Source organism: Aethalodelphis obliquidens, unplaced genomic scaffold (genome assembly GCF_003676395.1).
Source record: "Aethalodelphis obliquidens isolate GAN/ISIS:26980383/991018 unplaced genomic scaffold, ASM367639v1 scaffold4, whole genome shotgun sequence".
NCBI lineage: Eukaryota > Metazoa > Chordata > Mammalia > Artiodactyla > Delphinidae > Aethalodelphis > Aethalodelphis obliquidens.
The window spans coordinates 4,466,339-4,483,301 of record NW_020837948.1 but is presented as its reverse complement, the minus strand read 5'-3'; the positions used below and the strand labels follow the sequence as shown (position 1 = coordinate 4,483,301).

At 52.7% G+C, this 16,963-nt stretch overlaps 1 protein-coding gene across 1 annotated transcript in view; it reads left to right on the top strand.

Annotated features, from left to right (window-relative positions):
• The first annotated feature begins 266 nt into the window (after positions 1-266).
• Positions 267-16,963, top strand: part of TGFBI (transforming growth factor beta induced) — a 32,459-nt gene continuing 15,762 nt past the window's right edge. Inside the window, exons 1-5 of the mRNA XM_027096833.1 lie at positions 267-448; positions 5,106-5,204; positions 14,792-14,856; positions 16,088-16,248; positions 16,564-16,728. Of these exons, the coding sequence (XP_026952634.1) occupies positions 315-448; positions 5,106-5,204; positions 14,792-14,856; positions 16,088-16,248; positions 16,564-16,728 (624 nt within the window). The 5' untranslated portion in view covers positions 267-314. The remainder of the gene's footprint in view (positions 449-5,105; positions 5,205-14,791; positions 14,857-16,087; positions 16,249-16,563; positions 16,729-16,963) is intronic.

The following is a 16,963-nucleotide window of genomic DNA, read 5'->3' as shown; positions in this document are numbered from 1 at the left end:
GGAATCAGCATGGCCTGAGACCGCTGAGGCACGTTCGGACTCAGGACCCTGCAAACCTCGAGGAGGGAGTGAAGGAGTGAGGCCCCGTAGGCCCGTTGGTGGACGCTGGGGAGCACGGGAGAGAGGGGCTAGTTGTGAACGATCTTGGGCCGCGGAGGGGGAGTGGGCGGGGCGCGGGGCGTCCGCAGCCCGCCCTCCGCCCGCTCCCCGCCCCTCGGGCGGCTCCCTGCGCTCCGCTTACTTAACCTGCCGGCGGCGACGGCACTCGCACTCCCGCACCGCTCGACCGCCCGCTCCGCGCCGCCTCTCGCTCCATGGCGCTCCTCGGGCAGCTACTGCCCCTCGCCCTGGCACTGGCCCTGGGCCCCGCCGCCACGCCAGCGAGCCCCGCCAAATCTCCCTACCAGCTGGTGCTGCAACACAGCCGCCTCCGGGGTCGGCAGCACGGGTAAGAGGGCGCCCCCATGGGGGGCGGAGGGACTGGGCGTCGGGGCCGTCGGAGCGGGCTGGGGGCGCCGGAGACAAAGCCCGAGCCTAAAGCAGGCTGTGTGGGACGCTCGGAGGGACCAGCCCTGCAGGAGGTGGAGGGAGGGAGGCGGGGACGATGGAGGAAAGTCAGCAGGAGGCACTGTGTAGAGGAAGCGGATGGGAGAGCTGACCCGTCACCCCAACTCAGGCCAAGAGCGTGAGAGGGACCCCGGGGCTTTGAGCTTCTCCCAGCGGAGAGCGCTTGGCAGCTCTCTGCCCCGAATCACCGTGGGAAGGTGGCCAGGGCAGAGAGGGAGCCCACCCAGCAGGGCACAGATTCCAGTCCAGCCAGGTCCTTGTCCAGCACCTTCAGCTGTGTCGCTGGGGCCACACAAGCTGGCAGCAACCGAGGCCCCCAGGCTCCTGTTCACCTGTCCAGGCCTATACCCGCGACCTGGCACCAGACAGTGCTCTCCAGGCGCAGCAAGGGCAGCGCGGCATCTGCTCCCGGGCAGATGAAGAGCAGGAGAGTGCGCTGAGCCTCGCACACATTGTACAGATGGGGAAACAGTCTGGAGGGGACACACCACTTCCCCACGGACCTTCAGTACGTACTGGAGCTGGGATTGGAATCGCTCTTAAAACACTGGCTGGGTTTGTAAATTTGGGACGTTATCATTGCAGATATTCCTTTGAGACACTGAAGATGTGTTGGTTTTAGGGGGCAAACCCAGGCAAAAGGTCTGACCTGGTAAAGACCCTGGCCCAGACGCAGGCAGGGGTGGGCAGTGTTTCTACATCCCAAACTAGGCCCTCCCGCTTCACACATAGCCAGGCTGTGCTGCAGCTTACAGCCCACCTGGGTGCACCGCCTCCTTTTTCACAACTAGGTAGAACTGTATGTGGACAGTCGTGTCACAGCCCGAATGCCATTGGGTCTGGCATTTGCTCCCAGGTGGTTCCCAGACCACCAAGTGACTGGGCAGATCTGTACTCAGATCAAAACTCACCGTTGGAAGTGATCAGTATTGTCTCCATAGGGCTTTACAAAGCCTTGGCTCCCCGCCCTTCAAAGCGCCCCCTCCTTGGGAGCAGTCATCCTTGTACCCTCTGCCTGTGTGTGGCCTTGTGGCCTTACTTGGCCGTTCAGGTGCCCAGGGCTGTGGGGAGCGGACTGATGAGAGTGAGTCTGACCCCTCTGCAGAGTGAAAGCCATCCAGGCCATGCTGCAGCCTCAGCACCCTGCAAGAGAGAGGAGAGCACAGGGGATGTCCAGGGGGCTTTCGGGAAGTGAAAGATGCCCCTTTGACTTAGGCCGGGTACAGAAGGGTGAGGGGACAGGGCAGAAAGACGAGGGGGAGACGAGGCATAAAGTCAGAATGTGAGCACCTGGCATTGTCATTGTCTCTGCCCAGCTCACCATTGTCCCTCTGCCTTTCTTACCAATGGAGCATGTCCTGTTTGGGCGCTGCAGTCCTCCTGGGAGGTTTCTGTTCCTGCTGTATCTTCTTAGGCACTAAGTCAAGAAGAAGCCCCAATAGCGTGCCCTGCAGCACTGTTACCCGGAATGGTGGCTCTGTGCGCTCCGCAGTGAAGCTTCCCCAATGGTGTTGACAGGGTTCCAGCAGGAGCCACCTCTGCGGCAGGCCTCCTTCCTGTCAAAGCCCAGAAAAGCCACAGAGCAGCTGGAAAATAGGTTTTCTTTTTCTTTTTTAAATGCAAATGCTCTTTATTTTAAAGTTCAGACATTAGATCAATTTCCTCCCTCCCCGCCCTCCCCCCACCCCTGCAGGCTAATCCTCTCGATTAGCTGCTTGCAGTGCAGTTGGAAAGGCCTATAGTGATCTGTGATGGACGGGATGGTCTAAGCAGTCCCTGGTGTGCACCCTCCCCCAATAACGTCTGGACACGCAGGCAGGTGAACTGTGACAAACAGTTGCAGACACAGTTGCGTTTACTCTGATCTAAGTGTCCCTGAAAACCTCACAGGGCTGCCTGACTTTGCCCTTGTGGGTGGCACCCCGTGCAAAATGGATAACCTTGTTCAAACTCCCGCCATCTTTTAAAGTGAGATCTGGTGGGAAGGGAAAGGTAAGCTCTTTTTTAACGGAAATGTATGTGTGCTTCACATGGCGTGAAGGAAGAAATAATAAGCAGGCCCTGCTCACCCTTTATCACCGTCACCACTTTTGCTTTCATCTTTACCACAACACAGTGAGCTCTGTAGTGTGCGTTCCCATTTTACAGATGGAGAAACTGTGGCTTAGTGAGGTGGAGTGACTTAGTCCAAACACAGAAATATGTTGGGAAACTAGGGACTACGATGTGGTCTCTTGACTCCTGGCTGTTATCTGTGTTGCTATAGGGAAGGAAAAACAGTACTGAAAGAGAAGTAAAAATGCAGTCACACTTCCAAATATCAACAACCAAAACTGGACTGAATTTTCTGAAGCAGTTGATTTTCAAATCCAAGTTGAACAGCAGAGCTGTTGTGCTTGAGGTAGAAGGCCCAGAAATGGGGTGCTCATTTTGATTAAACTTCAGCATAAATTTCCTGTGTATACAGCCCACCCCTCCCACCCCGATGTGAGAGGGAGTACGTCACAGAGACCCCCAGCCTCCGCTCCTGTCTCAAAGGGCAGCAGCAGTGGAAACTCGCTCCTCAGAGGAATGTTGGAGCCACATCCACAAGAGACACTGAAGATTTTGCCAAACGCCTACGGAAAGTTGCAGGGAATTCATCAACAGTAATTGTTTCCTGCTTGGTCAGATAGAAGAACTTCTGAAATTGTCCAGCAATAAACAGCACCTATGGCTGGAGTGTGGCCAGCGGGGGCTCTCTCAGGGTTATCTGGGACTGCTGTAACCTATGAAGGCCGAGCAGCAAACTGAGAAGCAAGTTGGCTTCTGTAAAAATCCTCTGGAGGCTGTGGGCATTTGGTCAGACCCAGCCAGGAGCAAGGGGATAAGGGCTGTTCTCCCTGCTGGCCTGCGGTTTCCTCTCTAGCCTCAGCTTCTCTCACCCTCAGGTTCTTAACAGTAACTCACTAATGTTTACTGGGCTTCCTTGGCCCACTCACCTTTGCCTGCTGAACCATGAACTGGACAAGAGGTGACATCCAGGTGGTAGAAGAGACAGGGCAGAGAGGTAAAGGGTCAGTGTGCCCTCCCACCCAATAACCTGACTCTGAGTATTTGAGAATTGACCAAGTTCCTGTAGCCGTGTGATGGGGACGGCAGGTGCTGCCCTCACTGCGGTATCAGTGTCTTCCCGAAAAACACCATGCATCTCAAATGAGGCCAATTGATTATATTTGTAAGGTATCAGAGGAAATGATATTTAGAACTGACACCTGAGGTTCTCTGGGCATAGAGGTTTTGTGAAAGCCCGCAGTCTCTCCGCTTTGCTTTTCTCTGGCTTGTGATTCAGCCAGGTGAACTGCCTGCCTCCGGCTCAGGAAGACTGCCTCCACTTGTCACCACACAGCCACAGCTGCCTCCTTCCCCAGGGGCTCCCAGTAACTGTCCTGCCACCACATGGCCTGAGCATGGTTTGGGTCAGAACTTGGTACACCGGGTAAAATACGCAAAGACAAAAGCCCACGTCTCTGGGAAAGCAGACTTCTCAGCAGAACCTGGGTGTTTGCGCAGGGTCGCTCAGGATGCTTCTGAGCTGGGTGCTCCTGGGAGCAGGTCATTCCAGGCCCCGCTGCACCTGATCTGGTGCTCAGCCGTATCTAGAACATGAAAGAAAGAACAAGGCAGCACACCTTCCCTCGGGGTTCTTTGGAGGGTAATTGAAGAGAAGACATACACGCCCTGATCAGTTTTGGGTTCTGTTTGGTAGCCAGCGTCAAACAAGGGCTGTATCACTGGTCAGAGGTGGACAGAAGTGTGTCACCTGGGGCACTGGAAGAGGGCTTTCTGCGGGGAGTGGGATGCAAGCCGGGGCCTAAGTAATAAACGACTGAGTTCAGTGAGTGAGCATCTCCTTCCAAGGTCCAGACAGCAGCTGGCCATGCCCCCTAGTTTCCAGGGTGGACGCTTCAGATAGGCCATGTTTGGGAGCCAGGCAACTGCCTAGGGACGCAGAGGATGTCTGTGTGTGGAGCTGCCTGGGAGGTGCTGGGGCCCAGACCTCATGACCACGGGACCAGCAATGCCCACAGGGAGGCCAGGTTAAAGCCTGTGAAAGTTTGGGCTCCGTGTGGAGGAGAGGTGCAGAGGAAGGCTGGGGGGCCTCTCTAAGCTGCTGTTCTTAGCAAGCACACCACTTTTACTTAGCTGATATTCTCCATCTATAACACGGAGTCTAAAATTTTTAAGATGTTTGTAGTTACACTTACCAAATGTCTGTGTCAAAGAAGAATGCTTAACTGAAATTACGTCACTGTATGAGATATACTTTGACAATTTTTAAATCGTGGGGGGGGATATTTTCAGGGGGATGCTGGAAATCTAGGTCATGAGGGCCAGAATGTACCCCCAAGTCAGCCCCTGGAACCAAGACCGAAATGACTGTATCTTCTCCATATCTAGAACATTCTGGTGACCCAGGAGGGCCCACATGGTGGGAAGGATGTGGAGGTGGGTGGACATGCTGACCATCTTGCTAACACAGCAGCTTTTGTTTTCAGCCCCAACGTGTGCGCTGTGCAGAAGGTCATTGGCACCAACAAGAAGTACTTCACCAACTGCAAGCAGTGGTACCAGAGAAAGATCTGCGGCAAATCCACGTGAGTATCTGGAACTACCTGAGACCGCCAGCCACTGGGGAGGCTGCCCTCGATGTGCACGGACTGCAGTCGCCTCTGGGCGTGGGCTAGCCTTCTGGAGCCATGAAGATGCGTGTGCAGACATGTCAGGGGACTGTGTGCTTGGGAGTGGTGTTTTTTGTAGGCTGGCCAATTTTGTTTTTCATTTTTAAGGCTCCTGACAATACTTGGATACATTTTTCAGGGCTGACTTGGGATTGCAAGAAACATGAAACATGGTGTGTGTGTGTGTGTGTGTGTGTGTGTGTGTGTGTGCGTGCGTGCTTCCTAATCCTCACTAAGTGATACAAACACAAATATTCAGTGGAGAAGCCATCAGCCTCTGACTCTGGGAAAGAAGGCCCATTGGTGAGCTTATACCCGCTTCCTGCTCTGCAATCCAAAAGACTTAGAGCGCCTAGAAATAGGCGCATAATAAGACAGCATAGCATATTAAGAACACAGGCTCAGACTCCCTGATTCAAGGGCTGGCTCTGCCACTTACCTGGGCAGGTGGCTTCACCTTTGGAATCCTCAATTGCCTCATCTGTAAAGTGGGAATAACAGTAGGACTACCTTATGTGATTGTTATGAGGATTGAATGAAATAATGCACAGAAGAGGCTAAATTAGGTACCTGGCGCATAGTAAGTGCTCAGTAAATGCCATCTGCTGTTATTTGCAAATCTCAGCCTTCCTCAAACGGAAGTGAGACACGGTGGGTGTGGACACCTGTGGTTACAGGAGGCCTTGCTGGTGCCTCTGTCAACACAGCACGGAGGTAGATGGCATTCACCCCAACTGCCCTGCGGTCTGCGTGTTCCAACAGAATTCTGGGGAAAGCTAATCTATTTTCGCACCAACCATCAAAAGATCTCAAAGCTGGCTCTCTCCTATAGACAGGAAGATGTGCCGTGCATAACTCCCTGAGCCACTTGTGAGGAACGGACCTTCTTCTCATCTGTGTAATGAGAGGATTAAGAGATGCTAAGCCATGATCTTGAAGCCTTCCCCATGTTAGGGATTTTTAAATGTATTGCTTGTGACTTGCTTTTGAGCAGATGTCTCCTCTAACTGAAGGAAGGGAAAACGTTCTTTCCTTGAGATGTACCTGGAAATAAATATCCCAACTTGTGACCCTGACTGTGTCCTAACACAGTTATCAACTCTAGTATGGATCAGGGAAATTGTAGATCAGGGCAGAGGTGGGGAGAGACCAGTAGCTCCCTGCGAGCCTGTCAAGGGCAGGGCCATGACAATTGGTTCCCCACTTGACCAAGCCCAGCCACAAAGGCAAGAGTTGAGTGAGCTAAGAGGACCCACCTCCCAGGTTTAGTGAACAAACAAACCCCCAGCTAGAATTCTTGCTGCTGTGGACAAAAAGAGATTATGCAAATAATATACCACACATCCTTACCTGGAACCCAAGTTAAAAAAAAAAAAAGAATACCTTCAGTACTCTTTGACTTTTCCCATGTGTGTATATTATTTACTAAAATAAGCAATTAATTACTTAATTAAACACAGAGCCAGGCCTCACATAATTGCTTCTTGGAAGATGACCAAAGCCCTGGTATCAAGCATCTCAGAGCCCTGGGTTTCAAGATGCCACCTTTTTGTTCTTTCTGGTTTCCCTAAAAATGGGACCTACTTAGGATGTCAAGCTGGCAACAGGGTGGCGTTGGCCATGGTATTTCAGGGTGGCCCGTGTTGAAGCATTTGTCTGACTAGTTAACAGTAGCTTGGGAATATTCCCCAGCAGTTCCCAGGTTGACGCTGTTGTGGGTGATGAGTCGCCTTGACTTATTGGCTCTCGGTACCTGCACCCTTCTCCACTGATGTGCCAGGACGGGTGCAGGCGGCACAGCTGCATGTTGGCCAGATGTTCTGGATAAGGGGTCATTAAGGTGTGATGGTGCAGCACCAGTGAGCACAGGGCACTGGGGGAAGGAATAGACAGGTAGGTGTGGGTGGGGAAATGGAGGTGTAGAGCAGGGCCAAGCAGAGCCCAGGGCCCAGTCCCAGCCATTGAGCTGGTCTTACAAAGCCAGAGGGGATGACCTGCACTTACAACTCTGCGATGTTCTGTTGCTTTGGGCAGCTTAAAAAAGAGGAAATCGGGGGCTTCCCTGGTGGTGCAGTGGTTGAGAGTCCGCCTGCCGATGCAGGGGACACGGGTTCGTGCCCCGGTCTGGGGGGATCCCACATGCCGCGGAGCGGCTGGGCCCGTGAGCCATGGCCGCTGAGCCTGCGCGTCTGGAGCCTGTGGCAATGGGAGGCCACGGCAGTGAGAGGCCTGTGTACCGCAAAAAATAATAATAATAAAAAAAGAGGAAATGGGGACAGAAAATCATGAGTTGATTAAAAAAAAAACTTCACGATCCAGGATAAGAAGGTCCCTTCCTGGAACATTGCGTGCAGCGTCAGGAAGGTGAAGCTGACCGGGGAGAAATCCAGAGAACTCAGGGAGGGAAAGGGGAAGGGGTTGGATTCATGTCCACTGTCCCCGAGAGAGCTGAGAAGGGGCAGCCTTGTAGTTTGCTTGTGCCCGGGATTAAGACCCATGAAGGGGCTGCCATCTGGGCACCGGGAATTCAGTGCCATAGCTGGTCAGGAGAGGAGAGGGTTGTGCTGGCTGGAGTTGATGTCATCCTGGTGACAGTGGGTCCCTCGGTGCATTTATTTGGGAGATGACCAGACTGGGAAACCGCAAGCATGGTTGTGGTTGGAGCAAAGAGGGCATTCTCAGCATGTGGTCAGCCTGGGCAGTGGGGATCTTCCTAGCGTGACTCCAGGGAAGAGGCTGGGGCAGAGGAGTGCACTGGGATGCACGGCAGCAAAGGTCACCAGGGGGCCCAGGACCCACAGGAGAATTTGAACTTGAAAGCAGATAATTGGCACTAAGTACAGGACCAAGGGATGAAGGCTTTGCCGGGTGAGGTCACGCAGAGACCCAGGAGCCTGGAGCCAAATGTCTGCTGCAGTGAGGCCCCGACTCCACCTCCACAGAGGGAGGGAGGGGAATGGCCACATTCAGCACTCAGCACTCCCATCAGGCCACCGCATCCATCATCTTTAGACGATAGCTTTTCTGTATTACCGAAAAGAGTCTTGGTGCTGTTTGTCGAGCCTGATGCATGGATTTTATTATAGGAAGTAGTTACCAGTGGGCCCCTATTTAGTGACTTGAGTGAATTTTATTACTTAGAAATTCATTTAACTTCGGATCCTAAAGAGCGCCAGTGTGATACAACAGCTAATCAAGCAAAGAGGGTCATTTCAGTCCTCGGTGATGATCAGTAACCATAACATTTTTACATACAGCAGCTGAAGCAGTGGTGCAGGAAATTGTGCTCAGGAAGCCTGGCTGCCTCTGACAGGCCTTCTTTGTAGAAGCCCCGGCAAGAGGGAGGTCCATTTAACAGCCAAGTCAGAGCTGACATCATGGGGATGTAATGAATCATAGCAGGAGCTCAGGCATCCTCAGTGTGGCACAGGGAGGGCCAGCGCAGGAGCTAGCAGGTAGGGGTGGCAGCTGCCCATTCCAAAAGGCTTAACATTGTTTCACAAGCAACGCAATTCACAAGCACAGTAGCCAAGATGAGCTGGCAGGACATTCCCCCTTCTCTAGTAGCAAGCATTGCTTTGCCCAAGGGCTGAAATATTAATACTTCTTCAGCACTGCCTTCAAGTTTAGACATTTCACTTCTACCAAAGCCAGCTGGTGTATGGTCGAGATTTTCCATCATTTGGCAGAGCTGTTACCTGTAGATCTCATTCGGGCAGGGCACCCAGGGACATCTGCAGTGAAGCTGAGGAAGAGCCTTCCTTTCCTCCCTCTCCTGTATCCCACAGCCTCGGTCCCAAGAGGAAAAAGAAGAGGATGGTGAGAAGCCATCTAGGGGTGACAAGCTATCCTCAGACCCACACCAGCACCTCCTTCCCTGTTTCATATTCCCTGTGCAGCCCCCTGGGACCGCGTGGCTAACCTGCTCTGAAATAACTCAGGTTTGACATATGCCAAACACCTCCGTTGTGCAGTGCTTCCTGAAGGTTCTCTCCCATTCTGTAGACTCCTAGGAGTCAGCTTAGCTGACAGGGAATCTTGTTCTGTTGAGTATTTACATGAACCCATGTACCGTTTGGGGTAAGACCCTATGGTAGGCAGAATAATGACCCCCTAAAGCTGTCTACATCCTCACCCCTGAACCTGTGAATATGTTACCTTACAAAGGAAAAGAGACTTTGCGGATATGGTTAAGTTAAGGATCTTGGAGGGGGTGGGGGGGAGATGATTATCCTGAATTATCTGATGAGTCTAATATAATCATAAGGGTCCTTGTAAGAGGAAAGCAGGAGGGTTAGAGTCAGAGAAGGAGATATGACAATGAAAACTGAAGTTGGAGTGATGTGACCACAAGCCAAGAAATGCAGGCAGCCTCTAGAACTGGAGAAGACAAGGAGTAGGTTCTCCCCTAGGACCTCTGGAAGGAATACAGCCTTTGGTTTTAGCCTCGTAAGGCCAAATTCTGACTCTAACATCCAGAATTGTAAGATAAATTTTGTGGTTTTAAGTCCCTAAATTTGTGATTTGTTCTAACCACAATGGACCCTATCTGTTAACTTTCATAGCTGTGTTATGGGGCATTTATTACATGGGATTTGATCAGTGGTCTCCTGCAAGGCACGGCTTTCAATGAAGTTATTGACCTAACTTCAATTTGAAGTTTATACCTGGAATTTTTTAGGAAGAAGCTCCACAACTGAGTGCTTAGTAACTAATATCAAGTAGCTGGTAAGTGCTTTTCATAGGTTAGCTCGTTCAGTTCTCACAATCAACCCTTAAGATCAGTGTGATCGTTCGCCCATTTACAGAGGGGAAGACTGAGGCTCAGAAAGCCTTAGCAACCTGCTCAGTCATCCGCTGGTAAGTGGGAGAGGTCCAGTCATTCTACATGCTGCCCCCGGGGGAGAACCAAGCCCAGCAGCTAGTTTTGGTGACATGGGGGGAGCCCACGTGAGCAGCCCTGGAGCGCCTGGGTCAACTGCCCCAGATCTCTCTCTTCAGCCCTAAAACCTGTGACTCTAAGCCCCAGGGAGAAGGCCTCCTCGGGATCAACAGAGGCCCTTTGGCCCAGAGCCACCAACCTTTTCCTGGTTGCTCACCCGCAGCCTGGTGGTCATTGAGAAGCCCTGTTGCAAGGGGACTCCCTCCCTAGTCAGATGGAGAGCATGGGAACTGAGGAGACACAGCCAGCATCCAGGAGCCCTCCCCACCCAAATACCCTCACAAACCATGTGCAAACAGACGTCACCAAAAAATGTAAGTGTGTTTTCCCAAGGTTCCGTCTCATCGCTCGCCAAGCTGGACCCTGGTGAATGGGATAGTGGTGGAGTCTTTAGTGGTAGACAGTAGGTTAAAACAAGCCCTTTTTTTTACCAGGGGGCTCAAGATTTTCATTTTCTCCTGGGAGGCTTAAGAGAGCTGAGCTGAGTGCGGAAAATGAACCCATCCAGGCAGGCGTCTGTCTAGACCACGTCAGCCTGTGTTTGTTCAGTGATTCCCTTGGAAATCATGACACGCTGGATGGTTTACCTTCGGTCACAGGAAGCTGGCTCTCAGGCTCCGTTCCTTACCGCACTACTTCGGAGTCAGGTTAATCCCTAGGTGTTTACAGCCGTCACAGCGGCCAAAATTGTGAAGCATGCTTGGGAGAGAGTGATTGTTTTAACTTATTATATTACCTCCTTGAAAAATCATTTTGGGAAGAGAAAAACCAATGCTTCTCTCTCTATCCAGTCGTGAGTAAAACTTTGGAGGGGAATGGAGGAGAGCTTTGAGACTCTATTTCAATTCTTTAGGCCTTGGATTGACACTACCTTTTGCACCCCACCCTGCCTCTTTCAAACGCCCTTCTAAGTCAGGCACCTTCTCTGACTTTCTTCCTCAAATTGCTCTTCTGACCTGGGAAGTTGGAATAAGAAAATTAGTGTCACATTACCCTAGAGGATATACTTTTTCTGAGGTTTTTGCTTATTGGACTGTGTCAGGCCAAGGAGAAGCCAGGAGCCTTTAATCAGAGCAGCTTTTGCTGATAAGATCCGATCCAGAGACCAGCAGATTGGTTCTCTCTGGGCAGGGAAGCCAGGGAACCAGGGAGGCACAGATGGGGGCCTCCCTGTGTCCATCCTTTCCTGCGTTCATCCTGGAGAGATGAACCTCTCCGTCAGAACCATGACTCTGTGATTGCCCCAGGGGCCCGTCTCCCCACAGCATGTGTGTTCTCCCCAGGGCCAGAGCCCAAGGGAGGTGGCACACGGGGCTGAGAAAAGGGCGTGTGAGTCCTGAAGGGTTTGGTCAGGATCACCTCAGTGGGCTGTCTTCTTGGTCTGCAATTTACAGCTGCCCTCTGCTTCTCCAGGGCCAGGCAGGCTGGTTCTGAAAAGACCTGGTGTTGTTGGGATAGTTGAGCAGGGTAACAGCCAGCTGTGGAAGCGTTTCAACCCATAAGGCTACCAGGTTGAGGGTGAGAGGCGTGGCTCACCCCATGCACCTACAGAGTGCCGGGGATGCCAGAATATGGGTAGCACAAGGGAAGAGGAGGGAGAGGCCAGCAGGGCGAGAGGGTTAGGAGAAGCTAACCAGGAAAAAGCCTTTGGCTAGGGGGCTGAGCCCCTGCAGGGGGTGGTGTGTCCCCCACGTCCAGCCCCTGTGGGACACGGGTACAGAAAGCCCACCTGGAGAGAAGGGGCAGTGAGTGCTGACGAGGGTTAGCTCTGATCACATCGGAGAGACAACCTGTGTCCTTTTGATGTCAGACTTTCCGAATCAGTCCACTTTCCCCCAAACATGTGCACTGTCAAGAGCAACGGAAAAGGGTCTGGACCTGCTGAAATGTGGGGAGAGTCCTAGATCTGCCCCTCCCCAGCTGTGATCCTAAGAAACCCCTTTGCCCCCAGAGCCCTTTCAGCTCTGATTCCATTCTGCATTTCCTTCTGCACGCGGAGACGTCCCTGCTTACGTCTGTCCCTGCTCCCCTGCCCGGCAGCCTCCGTTTCTCCTGTCATTCTCCCCATCTCTCCCCGCCTCCACACACACGTGGCCACAGGAACCAGCAAGTTCACACTTGGGGGGCTGACTTTCTGTTGTCCTCAAGGAAATCCTGATGAGGCCCCCGAGCTATCGAGCTCTCTTGTGGCTTTGTAGGATGGAACTCAGATGCTGACACCCTGGAAGAAGGGTCTTTGGCCAGAAAAGTCTTTGGCTGGGGGCTGCAAGGCATGGAGTGTCAGCACCATGTGCATGGGGGATCCCAGAGATGATGAAGGCTTTGAGGAGAAGATCCCCCCTCCAACTGTGCTTCTCCAACTCCAGGGAAGGTCACCAGGCACTTCTAGAAAGAAGCTAAGCTTTGGGGGGCTTGACCAAATCCCACTTCCTCAACCCCAGCCATAGAACCCTGGCATTTATCAGAGAAAGCCTGAGATTCCACGCATGCGTGTTCCCGGTCCTACGGGCCCAAGGCTTGCGGCTCTCCCTAGGTTTAGCTACGAGAAGCTGGCAGACACTATCCTACTTTGAAAAAGTGCTTCTCTACCCCCTAGAAATAATCCCATTGGCTGGAATTCTGAGTGTGAAATTGGAAGTAACCTTAGAGGTCATCTACTTTAACTTCACCTTATTTTACAAAAGATCAGGAAGCTGAGACCCAGAGAGAGAAATGGACTTTCACGGCCACCCTGCTAGTTACTGATGGATGACAAGCCTAGTCTCCTGATTCTAATGCTGTTTAGTTACATCCTGTTGCCTTTGAAAGGTTGTGTGTCAGTCAAATCTCACGTTTGCTGCAGAAGATGACTGGTTTTCAAAGAGAAAACCGTGGGTTAGTCAAGATCAGTCCTGAGACCACCAGCCTGTTTAACCCTTTTAAATAGGGCTGAAAGGTTAGAAAGGAAAAGGCTGGGAGGAAGGCTGGGAGAGAAGGGGGAAGAGGAAATCAGGAGGATGGAGAGAGCAGGGCAGAGAAGAATGTGCATGGTGTCACTCCTCAGAAATGTCCTGGGGGCTCATTTCTGGCACAGTGACACCCACAGCTCCCTAGCAGCCTGAGAATCCTAACGAATCTGTCTCTGAAAGATGAGTTAACAGAAGACGAAGCGTGGATAACAGATGAGCCAGGCTTCATCGTCACATGACTCACCCGGGCTTCCCTGAGACAACTCCAGTGGAATTAGTAAGAGCAGAATGTCCTGGGCTCACTGAGAGCACCCTCCCCCCTTCCAAAGCCCAGACTTCTGTCTGATCTGCCTGCTTCTCTTCTGGTGATGTCATTACACACCCTGTGAGTGGCCACGGTGAGCGGTTCTGTGGTAAAGCCGCTGCAATTCAAGGCTGAGTTCTCTCCTGTCCCGAAGGGCACATCCATGTGAAAGAAAGGAAGGGGCAGGACAGGGCTGTTGGCTTCTGGTTCCAGGGCTTCCGAGGAGGGGCTGTGCTCACGCCACTGGTGCAGGGGTGGCATTCGACGGGACAGGGGGTTTGATATGAAGCAAGTCTTTCCTAGAACGCTTCCTTCCTTGTGACGTTCTTGGAAATTCTCAGTCTTCTGGGTCTCAGCAGGATGTTTTAGCTGAAGCTTTGCGTTTCAGACCTCCAGGAGGTGGTGAGTGTTCCACAGTGGACCAGTCTGAGTTAGAAGAGGAGGCTTCAAGTTTTTCTGCCAAATGACTTCAAAGTTTAAAACCATAAACGGCCAGACTTGTTCATCCACATACAAAGAATCTCACAAACTGGTAACCAGTTGCCTCCTGGAAGGACAAGGAGATGGTTGAGGGCTGAGGGTGGATGGGGGGCATTTTACTATAGAATCCTTTGTAGATTTTGAAACTATATAATGTTTTCATTGATAAAAACTTTGGTTTTAATTTAAAGAAACAGAAGAACAAGCGTCTTGATAAAAGAAGGGCTCTGTTTTTATTTTAAAGTGTGATCATGAAGATTGAGAAAAAACTTGATCATATATACAATCCACTACCCTTCTTGGTTAGTACGTCAGAGAACCAGAAGAGCATGGGCTGTTTAATCCAATGACCATTGCACGATACATGCATACATCTTACAGATGAGGAAACTGAGGCCCAGAGAGGAGACGGGACTGGCTGGCGTGGTCTGGTTTAGTTAGTGGCAGACTCAGAGCCAGAAAGGCCCAGGGCTCCTTCGTCTCCTCCCTGCTGCCTCTCGGGAATGCTGCCCACTGGGTTCCCCATGCATTGTGTTGGAGATGCACTATTGGTGAGGATGTTTTCTAACACCACCGCGGATATGCTGCCGCCATCCTCTGACTGTATCCCGGTTGCATGGCTGTAGGTGACGGCACCTGCTGGGCACCTTGTACAAAGCTCAAGAGGCGTGACAAGCTTCTTGCCAACGAAAGGCACAAAGATGACCGAGCGTGTGGTCTCCTCTGAGAGCAGGCTATGCGCCCCATCGTGTCCCTTCCCGGAGCGAGGGCTGATGACACGGGACGGGGAGGGAAGTCCTGCCTAACACACTTGTGTGTCTCGTTACAGAGTCATCAGCTACGAGTGCTGTCCCGGATATGAGAAGGTCCCGGGAGAGAAGGGCTGTCCAGCAGGTGAATAAGCCTTGCCTGTTGGCACGGATGGAAAGGAAGGAGGGAGAGAGGAGCACCCACGTGAAGGGCAGCAGAGTCGGAATGGGGGTCCAAGGGATGGGGCTCCATGACAGGGCCAGAGGATGGAAGCTGGAAACAGCAGGTTTCCTGCGCTGCTCCTTCCTGTACAAGCCGACTGCTTAACACGCTGCGGGAGCAGACTCCGATCCTGACCTGCCCGTGCCCTCTGCACCAGGCACAGGCTTCTGGCCTTGCTGTCTCTGGCTGGGAGTGATTCTAAACACATCCAGCATTTCTCATCAGCCCTGCAGGAGAGTGGATGGCGTGGGCCTGGTCTCCGGCTGGGCTGGGAACACCAGGCCACCCCACCTCACTCTGTCGGAAGCCATCCCAATGGAGCTCGTAGGGTCCCACGATGGCCGTGCAGGTCCACAGACAACGTGGTACCTGTGAATTTCCTAGATCCTTTCCTTTAGTCCCACACACCCCTGGGGACTGTACAGAGGAGGATTTTTTGTTTTATTTTAACTTTGAAATCTTCACTATTTCGTTAGTTGAGAATGTGAGACTGAGACTTAAAAGGAAGGGGGTGATTTGGTTGGTGCCGTGGTCACGAAGCGGGTGTGCTCGGCATGGGCTGGAGCCGCGGCCTTCCTGACTTAAGTGGCAGGACAGGTGGGAAACGTGGGATGGGGAAGGAGATGACCTGGAAGGTGGGACCCAGCCTCTGGGCCTTAGTTTCAGGCCCTTTAAAAGGAACACGAAGCTCCCTGTGTGAGGGGAAGGGCCTCCTGAGCTTCCGGCTACTTTCAGGAAATAACATTTTATTACTTATAAATACCTCAAGTACTTCCAAGATCTGTTTCATTCTGGTGGAGGCCATTAGGGAACCAGTTTCAAAAACAGCTAGATAGATCCGTAAGGCTAGCTTGTAACTGGGATATCTGTTTCCGGCGTATGTTCCCACCTGTGTTATCTAAATGTCTATGAATAAAAGCTTTGCTCTGCTTTAGTTAAAAATGATTAAGAATGACCAATCAGTTGAGTTCAAGTAGGGAGGCACTTGGCCCGTGGAGTTGTTCTAAGGAGCACGTGACCAGCCTTTTGGGCTCCCCGACAGCAGGCTCTCTGGCCTTCTCCAGCGGGTGTACCATCCCGTCTCAGACAAGGGTGCGGTCTGGTTGGAGGGGCATCCCACAGGCCATCCCCGCTCTGTGCTCCGCCCCTGCAGCCCTGCCGCTCTCCAACTTGTACGAGACCCTCGGAGTCGTTGGTGCTACCACCTCTCAGCTGTACACGGACCGCACGGAGAAGCTGAGGCCCGAGATGGAAGGGCCCGGCAGCTTCACCATCTTCGCCCCCAGCAACGAGGCCTGGGCTTCCTTGCCAGCTGTGAGATGACCTCCCTCTGCCCGGGGACCCGTACTGGGGACGCTGTGACTGAGACTCCGTAGTGATTTCCCACCGTCTCAGGAAATGTCTTCCTTAAGCCCTCAGATAAAGCCATGACACTTGAGCTAAAATAAGCCCCCCCGGGTGGCTTCCAATGCCCCATCCACTTAAGTGTCCAGACAGACGTTGATGCTCACGGGTGGGGGTCCTTGGCAGAATGGGGGTCCCCGGGGAACCTTTCCCAGGGTGGCAGGGACCCCTCTGTTGAACGTGGGGCCTGCAGCCCCCTCACTGCCGTGCTGACCCTCCTCCTAGGAAGTACTGGACTCACTGGTGAGCAACGTTAACATCGAGCTGCTCAACGCCCTCCGCTACCACATGGTGGACAGACGGGTCCTGACGGACGAGCTGAAACATGGCATGGCCCTCACCTCCATGTACCAGAATTCCAACATCCAAATCCACCACTATCCCAACGGGGTAGGGCATCCCGCTTTCCACAGCTCTGCCCCGTGCCCCCCCGAGCCCGCGCCCGGTCCACATGTGGGGCTGGCTTCTCGGGTGGTGTCCCGCGGGTGAGGTCAGCTGTGCGTAGCCATCTGCCTCCTGCACCTGCTTCTCCGCCGCTCGTGGAAGCCGCGTTCTGTCCTGTGTTCTCCCCGCCTGGGCCTTCGAGGCCGTGCCTCCGAGGTGTTAACTGCTCACGCTTGCTCCT